Source organism: Oreochromis niloticus, linkage group LG7 (assembly GCF_001858045.2).
Source record: "Oreochromis niloticus isolate F11D_XX linkage group LG7, O_niloticus_UMD_NMBU, whole genome shotgun sequence".
NCBI classification, from domain to species: domain Eukaryota; kingdom Metazoa; phylum Chordata; class Actinopteri; order Cichliformes; family Cichlidae; genus Oreochromis; species Oreochromis niloticus.
In genome coordinates, this window is record NC_031972.2 from 8,630,038 (window position 1) to 8,642,163 (window position 12,126).

Here is a 12,126-nt window from a genome sequence, read left to right on the forward strand (position 1 = left end):
GCTTTAGGCTAGTAAGGCTGTAGCTAGACTACATAAAATAAATAAATAAAACAATATATGTATAGTCTTACCTTTTAGACACATGCAGAGTACTTTGTATTTTCATACTGTGGCTGTAAAGAATGAATGTTAGCACCACCACACAGGATGCAGGAACTCCCATCATTCCAGTGATTATCAAGTGTAATGTGTCTATGCTGAAAATGTAAAAATAGATGCTGTCACTACTATCCTGTGGAAGAAAAAGTCTATTAATTAACCTACATATGATAATGATTGACATACCTGCCTATTCTCTTTGCTCAACTTGATTGAAGACTAAAACTACAACTAGAGGTGAAGGTTTTCTAGAAAGACCTCACTCATTTAGCATCTTTACGCTTGGTCACTTTGCTGGCAGAAAAACAAAAATTCTGGAGCAGAAACCTGGAGGAAAAAAACAAAAAACAAAAACATGCTAAATGCAAAAGTGACAGATATGGAACCCAATAAGGCAGCAATGTATAATTATTTTGTTAACAAAATGTGTCCATTAGACAGTATCTGTTTAATGGACACGTCTACCTGGTGAGTTTGATATAATATTAAAGCAAAGGGGAGTAAAGTTTAATGCGAAATAAAATATCATGACATTACAGAAATCACATTTCACGTTACTGAAAAGGTCAAGGTTGTTTTTGAATGGATGTAGAGATGGAAATTGATGAGAATTCACTTTCTATACTAGTCTTAGAATTTAAATCGTAATGGAATTATCACGGAATCTTTCCATTCATAGAGTGTGTTAATTATTATCCAGTAAGGATACCATCGTTCCCTCGAGGGTGGACAGGAAACTGCAGGATCTAGGATTGAGCAGCTCTCTCTGCAGCTGGATCCTTAACTTCCTGTCTGACAGATGCCAGGTGGTCAGACTGGGCAGCATCACCTTATCCCCCGTCATAATGAAAATTGGTGCTCCACAGGGATGTGTACTGAGCCCTCTCCTGTACTCACTCTACACCACAACTGCATGGCCACAAGCAACTCCAATTTCATTGTTTCAAGTTTGTGGACAACTGTGGCGGAGGTGTTGTCCCGGGCTCGGCTGCAGGGGAGGAGTGGTGCAGTGAGCTCAACGGGGCAGTGCTGGAGAGGCAGGTGAGAACACAGCTGGTGGCGTTTGGTCTGGTGTAGAGATGGCACGATACCACTTTTTTATGTCCGATACCGATACCGATATCATAAATTTGGATATCTGCCGATACCGATAGGAATCCGATATAGTGTATTTTTTAATCAATAAAACCGTTTTTTTAATATGTTGCTGCATTTTGTATAAGTTCATACTCAAGTTTAAATAAACAACAACACTAAAGCTATTCTGTTATACCTGTATGTAAAAAATACACTGCACCCAAAATATTTCATAGTTCAGCAACACTGATCAGTCTAATAAACTTAAACCTACTCCATCCTCCCTATTCTGGTATTTTAAAGAGTACTTAGCAGAAATATTAAGCAACCTAACTAATAGGGTTGCAAACTCCCAGCAAAAAAAAATAGAGAACCACCCCCCACCCTCCACCTCATGATGCTTAATCGATGTAATCAACTTTAATTTGATGCAGTGTGAAAAAAAATGCACAGAAATAAATTATTTTTCAAGAATAATTAAATAGATTCAACATCTTTCTTCAACAGAACTGCAGACTGCACAGATGGTACCTTCCCAAAGGAAAAAGTACCATAGCTTACTAGGGTATATTAGACTTAACAGTTACTATATACAGTAATGGACTTCTACACATTTTACATCAGATTAAAACTTTGGGTGTAAGATTCAGATAATTATTTATTAAAAGCTAGACATTTTAAATGAGAATAAGAAAGAAAAGTATGTCTTTGTGCCCCCTTTTCCCTGTTCATGCCCTATCGGCCCCCCTGGCTAAACTTTGCTAGATCCGCCCCTGCACAGTTACCAGCCGTCAGCTACGTAGAAAAGGATCCTGGTCTAGAAAGTAATATTAAATAAATTCTAACAACAGCTTATCAAGCTTAAACGTGCTGCTGTTGTTCAGCCGCTGGTTTCCTCTTTCTGGTGCAAAGTGGGCCAAAAACAAAGAAGAGAGACGGACTCGCGACAGAAAAGCCGATCAGCTGATCATTAATAAGTTTCAAGCTTAACGTGGGAATGCTTTACAAACATTCAGAGATGAACTTACACACTTGCTTTACTTCTCTCTGGGATAACTTCCTCGGAGATGAAATGCTGGTTTGGTAGCGAGGCTACAAATACACACAGCCGCTCTATCACCTGACGCACACTGCTCCGACGTGCTACGGTTATGAGCCGAGTTATGCCGTGTCGCAAGTTTTGTGAGGTGTTTTTTTGATATTTAATGGATCGGATTACATTTTTTATTTCTCGCCGATATCCGATCCAGTAATTTAGGTCAGTATCGGACCGATACCGATACGTAATATCGGATCGGTCCATTTGTCTGGTGACGGTTTCTTCCCTTTTTTAATGAGACAGGAGAGGAGCGGGAAAGAGGCTGGGAACAGCTGAGACCGGAGCTGTCCAGACTGTGGACTGTCGCAACAAACAAAAACTAAAAATAAACATGGCATCTCGCTATAAAGAACTGTGTGTGTGTGTGAACTGCATTTCACAAGTGGTGCCGAAATCCTGTCTGCGTGGGAATGTCAGACCCACATGCTGCGCCACCCGCCCAGCCTTTGAAGTTCCTGGCGCAAATGCTGGCGGAGATGGCGAAGATGAGCCAAGACCAGGTGGCTGCCCAGCGCGATCACCTGGCAAAGCTGCAGGAGCAAGCGGACCGGCAGACCCAGCTGGTTGGAGCGGCTGCGCCACCGAAGGCCCCTCCACTTTCGGTGGCAATGGGCGACGGGGACGACCCCCAAATTTTTTTGGAGACTTTTCGAGCCACGGCGGAGGCCTGCCAGTGGCCGCAGGTGGAGTGGCCTCTGCATTTGCTTCCTCTGCTGTCGGGGGAGGCTCAGACGGCGGCCCTGAGTCTGCCGCCGACCTCGTGGAGCAGCTTCGAGGACGTGAGCCAGGCGGTGTTGGACAGGATGGGTCTCACCCCTGAGGATCATCGCCGGCGGTTCCGAGCCTGTCGGCTGACCGGGAAGGATCGGCCATTTGCTTGGGCCCGGAAACTGCACGACCCGGCGGTGCGGTGGCTGCAGCCGGGATCGTCAGAGGGGGAGACGCTGCTGGTGGACAAGGTGGTGCTGGAGCAGTTCGTGGAGGGGCTGCCTGCAGAGACAGCGAGATGGGTCCGGTGCCACCGTCCCGCGAGTCTGGAAGTCGCGATGACGTTGGCGGAGGACCATCTCGCCGCCAGAGCGGAGGAGCCCGGGGAGGGCAGCCAGAAACCGAGCAAACAAGCCCCAGTGCCGGCACCAAGGCGTCGGGTACCTGCGCCGGCGCAGGGAGAGCGGGCGCCGGTGCTGAGCCCCACTAATCTTTTTGCTTCGTTTGTGCCTTCCCAGGGATCAGAGATGAGCAGTGCCGCCCCTGAGCCATGGAGAGCGGCACAGACGCCAGGGCAGGAGTGCTGGAAATGCGGGCAACCGGAATACCTGAAGAGGGACTGTCCTCTGATGGAAGTGGGGCAGGTGTTCCGCGTTGCCAGTGCCCCAGCACCCTCTCCCGGTCCAGGAGGGACGTACAGCATTCCGGTAAGGACTCGAGGGGCTATACGCCATGCTTTGGTGGACACGGGCTGTATGCAGACCCTCGTGCACCAAAGCTTGGTTCGCCCCGGGGCATTGCTGGAGGCAGAATGGGTGGAGGTGAAGTGTGTTCATGGTGATATTCACAGGTATCCCATAGTGCCGCTGTATAAGGCGGGTCCTTCATGGGAGGCCCCGCCGGCTCCGGAAATTCCCCCCACGGGAGATTTCCCAGTGGAGCAGTCTCGTGATGACACTCAGCCTTTGACCAGGTGATTGAGATTGATGGTCACGTGGTGCGCCCTGAAGCCGTGAGGACCTATCCGCGCTTCATTTTATTAAAAGATAGGTTATATCGAGTGAGTCGTGACACTCGCACGGAGGAGACACTCGCCCAGTTGTTGGTGCCGCAGGGCCGCCGGGAAATGATTTTCCAGGCGACTCATTATAAACCCATGGCAGGGCTTATGGGGTATGAAAAAACTCTGGAGCGAATAATGGCCCGATTTTATTGGCCAGGCATCCGAGCGGATGTGCGCCGCTGGTGCGCGTCATGCCCGGACTGCCAGCTTGTTAATCAGCCGGCCATACCAAAAGGGCCTTTGCGCCTGCTCCCACTCATGGTCCCATTTGAGCGCATTGGCATGGACCTCATCGGGCTGTTTCACCGGAGTGCACGCGGCTATCGCTTTGTATTAGTCCTGGTGGATTATGCAACGCAATACCCGGAAGCAGTCCCGCTGCGCAACATCTCTGCAAAGAGCGTGGCGCAGGCACTGTTTCAGGTCATCTCCCGAGTCAGAATCCCGAAAGAGATACTGACTGACCAGGGCACTTCGTTCATGTCTCGCACACTGCGGGAGCTGTATGAATTACTGGGCATTAAATCTATTCGGACCAGCGTCTACCACCCTCAGACGGACGGGCTGGTGGAGCGGCTGAACAAACTTACGAATCATGGACTTTAAAGTCCATGATTCGTAAGTTCATTAACGAGGATGAACGCAATTGGGATCGCTGGCTAGACCCTCTGTTATTTGCAGTGTGGGAGGTGCCCCAGGCCTCCACGGGATTTTCTCCCTTTGAACTGCTGTTCGGCAGGAAGCCACGTGGGGTGCTCGACCTGATTAAAGAAAGCTGGGAGGAAGGTCCGAGCCTCGCCAAGAATGAGATTCAGTGTGTGTTGGACCTGAGAGTGAAACTCCACACTTTGGGGAGGTTGTCACGGGAGAATTTGCTTCAGGCTCAGCAGTGTCAGCAACGCCTGTATGAGAGAGGGGCTAGACTCGGGCAATTTTCACAAAGTGCTTGTATTACTCCCTTCTTCCAGCTCAAAGTTGCTCACCAAGTGGCAAGGACCCTTTGTGGTCACACGGCGAGTTGGGGACGTTGACTATGAGGTCACACGGTCGGACAGGGGAGGAGCGCCGCAGATTTATCACCTCAATCGCCTTAAAGCGTGGAGAGAGGCTGATACCGCTGCTCTGGTGAGCCTGGTTAAGGAGAGAGATGAGTTGGGGCCGGAGGTGCTAAATTCCATCATCCCCGCCTCCCTCCCTTATGATGACCATCTCACACAGGCCCAGAGAGTGGATGTTGTCGTGTTACAACAGCATTTTGCAGATGTGTTCTCCCCCCTGCCCGGCCGAACGTCTCTCATTGAGCATCATTTTGAAACGCAGCCTGGTGAGACGGTGCGTTCACAGTCCTACAGGCTTCCTGAGCATAAACGGCAAATTGTTCAGAGGGAATTGGCTGAAATGCTGAAAATGGGAGTGATAGAATAGTCGCACAGCGCCTGGTGTAGCCCCATAGTTCTTGTGGTGAAGAAGGATGGGTCAATACAGTTCTGTGTCGACTATCGCAAGGTGAAAGAAGTGTCACGCTTTGATGCTTATCCCATGCCCCAGGTCGACGAGCTCCTGGATCGGGTGGGCACGGCCCGTTTTTTCACGACACTGGATTTAACCAAGGTCTACTGGCAGATTCCCTTGTCTGCCGAGTCCAAGGAAAAAACGGCCTTCTCCACTCCGTACGGTTTGTACCAATTCGTTACGCTTCCGTTTGGTTTGTTCGGAGCCCCTGCGTCCCATGCCGCTTTCAGCGCGTCATGGACCGGGTGCTGCGTCCGCACGCTGCATATGCTGCCGCCTACCTGGATGACGTGATCATCCACAGTGACACCTGGGCGGAGCATGTGCAGCAGGTGGCCGCGGTCCTGGAGTCCCTGAGGAGGGCAGGGCTCACGGCCAACCCGAATAAGTGTGCGGTTGGACGGAGGAGGTACACCTGTGGACGCAGGTGCGTCCACAGGTGGAGAAGAGAGCAGCTATCGCATCCTGCCCGCGCCCCAAGACTAAAAAGTGGGTGAGAGGGTTTCTGGGGCTGGCAGGTTACTACCGCAGTTTTGTGCCGGGGTTTGCGGAGCTGACCAGCCCTTTGACCGATCTCACCCGGAAGGGTGCTCCAGATCTGGTTCGGTGGACGGGGCCGTGCCAGGCAGCGTTTGTGCAGGTAAAAAAAATACCTCCGTGGGGAGCTGCTTCTTCACACTCCTGACTTTTCCCTCCCTTTTGTTCTGCAGACTGAAGCCCCGAACAGAGGGCTGGGGGCCATTTTGTCAGGTAAGGGGGGCCGACCGTCCCGTTCTTTACATCAGCCAGAAGCTGATGGAGCGTGAAAGATGGTACAGCACCGTAGAGAAGGAGTGCCTGGCTATCCGGTGGAGGGTCGACTCCCTTCGCTATTACCTCCTGGGGCGCTCTTTCACCCTCTGCTCGGACCATGCCCCACTGCAGTGGTTCCACCGCATGAAGGATGCCAACGCCCGGATCACCCGGTGGTATCTGGCTTTGCAGCCCTTTAAGTTCAAGGTGGTCCATAGAGATGGCTGTGGCCGATTTCCTCTCTCGCTTGCGGGGGTGGGGAGTAGGTTTGGCTAGACGGCTCCCCGGCCTCAGTTGGGCAGTGGGGGTGTGTGGCGGAGGTGTGGTCTCGGGCTCGGCTGCAGGGGAGGAGTAGTGCAGTGAGCTCAATGGGGCGGTGCTGGAGAGGCAGGTGAGAACACAGCTGGTGGCGTTTGGTCTGATGATGATTTCTTCCCTCTTTTAGTGAGACGGGAGAGGAGCGGGGAGGAGGCTGGGAACAGCTGAGACTGGAGCTGTCCAGACTGTGGACTGTCACAACAAACAAAAACTAAAAATAAACGTGGCATTTCGCTATAAAGAACTGTGTGTGTGTGTGTGTGTGTGTGTGTGTGTGTGTGTGTGTGTGTGAACTCCATTTCACAACAGCACAACAGTGATGGGTCTTATTAGGGCTGTGCGATATGACCAAAATCTCATATCCCAATATAAGACATTTATCGTCCTGAGAACGATATAAATCACAGAAATGTAACATTTTCTGTAAATTCTGTGAATCTCGGGCAACTCCACTTGTGTGAAGTGTTTTCAGCTGGGCGTCCTTTACCTGGAGTCCAGTGTTTTAACCGATGCATTTTTAGACATAAGTTGTAACGGCCACCATTTTCTTTCAAAGTTTGAGTCTAAGGTTTATTTTTTAGCACCTGACAGCTCTTTTTCGCTTCCCATCCGTAAACTCTCCGCATACTCTTTCAAGTGATTCAGTTTATTTTGAAAAGTCTCAACAGGATCTTGAGCTTTATTGTGAAAGGTTTATGTGTAAAACTAACAAGCGGACAGCGGAGCCATGCGATGGTTTTACCATCATTGTTGCTAACGACAACACGTAAAAACAGGCGCTTGTCTGTCCGTAGTGTGGTTATATTAAATATAAGAAAAAGAGAGAACTTTAAGAAATTAATATAGCCACTACAGAGACCATCAAAACGATGAAAAACTATTGCTGTAAACAGTTTATTTTACAACACAACGAAACAAACGATAGCATAATAGGAAATGATAGACGTTTTTATATCGTCATCTGATATATATCGTCACATCGAACAGCCCTAGGTCTTATCACCAAAGGTGATAAGACCAGTTCACAGGAACAAAATAGTGAAGAAGACACAGCGGCGCCTCTTCTTTCTCAGGAGACTGAACAGATTCGGCATGAGCTCCCGCATCCTCAGGACCTTCTACTGCGGTGCCATTCAGAGCATCCTCGCTGGATGCATCACTACTTGGTATGGCAACAGCACTGCCTACAACCGCAAAGCTCTTCGGAGAGAGGTGCGGTGTTCCGAAAGGATAATTGGAGGTGAGCTTCCCTCCCTCCAAGACATCTACAGAAAGCGGTGCCTGAGGAAAGCAGGAAGGGTCATCAAAGACTCAGGTCACCCCAGTCACAGTCACTGTTCAAACTACTTCTGTCAGGCAGGAGGTACTGCAGTATCTGGTCCCGAACCAGCAGATTGAGGGACAGCTTTTTCCATCAGGGCATCAGACTGCTGAACACTGACCACTTCACTGTCACTTTATTGAAACTATGACATGCACTCCATAAATGGCATTTTGCACAATATTCATCTTCTGACTTTCTGCATATCCAGTAATTTGCACACATTCTTTTTATTTGTACATATATTTATGTCATTCATTGCATATTTATCATGGGCATATTTATTTTTTATATTATTTTTAGATTTTTTTTTATTTCTGATATATATATATATATATATATATATTTGTTATATTTTTGTACATTTAATCAATTCAGGATTTGTTGCATCGATATTGCATTATTTAAAAACTAAAATCAATTTGAATCGGGGAAATCGATTTTTTAAACCCACTCCAAGTCACATATGACATCTAACGGTCTTGCGGACATAATGGTTGATTTTGTAATATGAGCATGTGCTGCCTTATGTTGTTTGATGAGCTCTAACAAAAGATCCAAGCTAAATAATGCAATCATCACCACAAAAGTGATAAACTAAAATGCTCCCCCATGCCCCCGTTTTTTTTGTTGGTTTTTTTTGTTTTGTTTTTTAAATTAAGAACCAGTGTCATTGTGGTATTTTAATGTCATCAGTCTGAAATGCACTGACTTCCTCAAAATGTCTTGCTTAACTCATAGCCTCATTGGTCCAACGCAAGTACTAATTTATTAGTATTATTCATACATACAAACAAATGCAGCAAAACAATTAACAGCAATGAAAAAGTAGTTCATTTCAGGTGAGTAGACTAGCAGGGCAAAGTTGTTATGTCCACATGGTGTGATCAATAGTCCAATATAAAGCCCTAACCCCTGAGTCCAAACCGGTGATTGGCATTTTGACTGCTAAAATGAATCCTGCAACTGTAACCAAATTGCTATATTGTTCCATTTTCAAGACTTCTTTGAATATTTAACCCAACAGAGTTGATGGGCATGCCATGTGTCCAAATAAAATGACAGATTTTAGATGACATAGCACAAGACGCACTCTCACCAAGTCAGAAGAGCAGACTTAAAACTACATACTACGTGTGTACGTGTGTGTGTGTGTGTGTGTGTGTGTGTGTGTGTGTGTGTCAAAACAATGAAGCCACTACTGAATGTCACAGATGGTGGCCAAAAAGGCACCAAAAGGAAGGTTTAAATAACGCTGGTGGACAAAAGGACAACATGTACATCCATCCATCTTCTTTTGCTTTTCTGGGGCCTGGTCGTCGGAGCAGCAGCCTAAGCAGCCACCTCCTCCAGCTTGTCTGAAGGAACACCAAGGTGCTCCCAAGCCAGCCGAGAGATATAATCTCTCCAGCGTGTCCTGGGTCTGCCCCGGGGCCTCCTTGCGGTGGGACAAGGAGGCCCTGTCAGTCAGTATCTCTTTCGGGATTCTGACTCGGGAGATGACCTGTCCCAGAACACCTCACCCAGGAGGCGCCCCAGGCAGCATCTTTGTCAGATGCCCAAACCACCTCAACTGGCTCCTTTTGATGTGGAGGAGCAGCGGCTTTACTCTGAGACCCTTCCGGATGGCTGAACCTCTCACCCTTTCTCTAAGGGAGAGGCCAGCAGCAACCCTTCGGAGGAAGCTCATTTCTGCCGCTTGTATCGCTTTGGGTCACTACCCACAGTTCTCTCTTCACCACAACGGACTGGTACAGGGTCCACATCACTGCAGCTTCAGCACCAATCCGTCTGTCCATCTCCCGCTCTCTTCTCCCGTCACTCGTGTACAAAACCCCAAGATACTTATACTCCTCCACTTGGGGCAGGAACTCATCCCTGACCCGGAGTGGGTCCTCCATCCTTTTCCAGCTGAAGACCATGGCCTCAGATTTGGAGGTTCTGATTCTCATTCCCACTGCTTCACAATGAGTTGCGAACCATTCCAGTGTGAGCTGAAGGCCATCACCCAGTGAAGCCAAAAGAACCACATGATCTGCGAAAAGCTGAGATGAAATTCTGAGACCACACAAGTGAAAGTCTTCTGCTACGCCTAGAAATTCTGTCCATAAAAAATGTGAACAGAATTGGTGACAAAGGGAACCCCTGGCGGAGCCCATCACCCACTGGGAATGAGTCCAACTTACTGCCAACTATGCGGACCAAGCTCTTGCAACGGTTGTATAAGGATCGAATGGCCCGTAGCAATGGGCCAAACACTCCATACTCCCCTAGCACCTTCCACAGGACACTCCGAGGGACACGGTCGAATGCATTCTCCAAATCCACAAAACACAGGTAGACTGGTTAGGCAAACTGTCATGCACCCTCAAGTATCCTCGAGAGGATAATAAGCTGGTCCAGTGTTCCACGACCAGGACAAAAACCACATTGCTCCTCCTGTATCCGAGATTCAACAAACAGACGGACCCTACTTTCCAGCACCCTGGAATAGACATTCCCAGGGAGGCTGAGGGGGCCTTATTGGGGACAGGAACTAATTTCTGGAGTGGCACAAATGATTTGTGTGGCATCTTATTGTAACACATGATTATGATTATTATTTTGTAAATCGTTATACAAAAAATGCTTGAGATATTTTGCCTTAAAATTCAAAATGCCAAAAGAATATGCTGGAAGTGGATCAAGTGGATCAAGTGGATCAGGAAAATCTTTAGGCAAGCTTGTGTGTGTGTCTGTGTGTCAAACTTTCTTGCAATTTATGTAGAGCTATAGTTCTAAATGCTTTCTGAAGGCCTTTCGGAGTTTTTCAGAGAAAGCAGTATCTGAACAGTGTTTGAAAGTCATGTCCTTAAGAAATAGTAAAAAAATCCAATCTGAATGAGGCTTGTAGCAAAACGTGCTTTGAAACAGTTTTTTCAATTTTTCATGTGTTATTATTTTCATTATTTCCATCAATGTTTGCACATGTTTCAATAAATCACTATATCTACTTCCTATATACGAAACAAAATACGTAGGAATAATTGGTGGTTCGAGACTTTTGCACAGTTCTGTATGTAAGCACATAAAATTGCTCATGTGTCCATAATAATCCTATTAGCAAACAAAAATGAGTGAACGTACTCAAAGACTTAAATGTGACAACATCATTATGGCAAAATCCAAACAACAAAAACTGCTTTTCTCCTCTACTTGAAACATACTTGAAACCCAGAGATTGCTTATTAATGGCGAAAGAAAAATAACCGAGATGCTTTGCTTGCTTGGTGACTCATCATCTGTTAACAGATAACAGAGTAGGGTGGCTTTAACAGAGGAGGAGTGCGAAGGGGAAGCTCTGTTGACATCAGAACCCAGGAGACGGAGGAAACTATGGAAACAGGGCTATTCTCACACGTCAAAAACAATGCAAGGCTTACTGAACATCTTCACATGTATACTATTACGTACATATTAACATTAAGCATCTTTTAAAAAAAACAAAAAATCATTGAAACATAGGGGTAGACACGTTCTTAGATACATTTTATGACGTGACAGCTGGCCGGTGCCTATAACGACAAGCGTGTAGCTATTACGTGAGGATTTATGATTTTTATTTATTTGTTTGATTGATTGTTTGAGCGTTTGTTTTTAATAATGCAAAAATAGCACTGGCGATACGACTAAACATATGTCACGCCTGACCATAGACCGGAAGCTACAAAGAGAAAATGCATCGATTTAGCGAATCGATACATATACCTCACCCTATATCTAAGCAAGCGAAATCTAAAGAAAAAGGTAGCTAAGGGTTTCCTACAACTTAGTCTACCTTATCAGGTTACTAAAAAGGCAACTTTCATATCCGTTTTCCACATAAGCTAACGCCCGCCATCTGTTAAGCTGGTTCGTTTTTTGTCAGGTTATCCGTTTCACTACAATACCAAAAGTACTATAGAGCTTGATTAAATATTCTGAAGATATGAATTTTGAAGGTGAAAAGATACCTGCTCACTTCCACTCGGCGTCTTCCACTCGCCTGTTATTGTAATAACCCTATGCTTCCTTGAGCCTAAGCAGTGGCATCCACACTTTCACTTTTCAGAGTAAAAGCAGACATTTCATTATTTATTATTTTCATACAGGCTCAGA

The 12,126-nt window shown here is 46.8% G+C and overlaps 1 protein-coding gene across 2 annotated transcripts in view; it reads right to left on the reverse strand.

Annotated features, from left to right (window-relative positions):
* The window catches only part of pam (peptidylglycine alpha-amidating monooxygenase), a 49,614-nt gene extending 37,503 nt beyond the window's left edge, over nucleotides 1-12,111 (reverse strand). For both annotated transcript variants that reach the window (XM_019360967.2, XM_013267791.3), the window contains exons 1-3: nucleotides 11,982-12,111; nucleotides 286-426; nucleotides 72-197 (exon numbers count right to left, since the gene is read on the reverse strand). In XM_019360967.2, coding sequence (XP_019216512.1) covers nucleotides 72-166 — 95 coding nt within the window. In that variant the 5' untranslated portion in view covers nucleotides 167-197; nucleotides 286-426; nucleotides 11,982-12,111. The remainder of the gene's footprint in view (nucleotides 1-71; nucleotides 198-285; nucleotides 427-11,981) is intronic.
* Nucleotides 12,112-12,126: the final 15 nt, after the last annotated feature.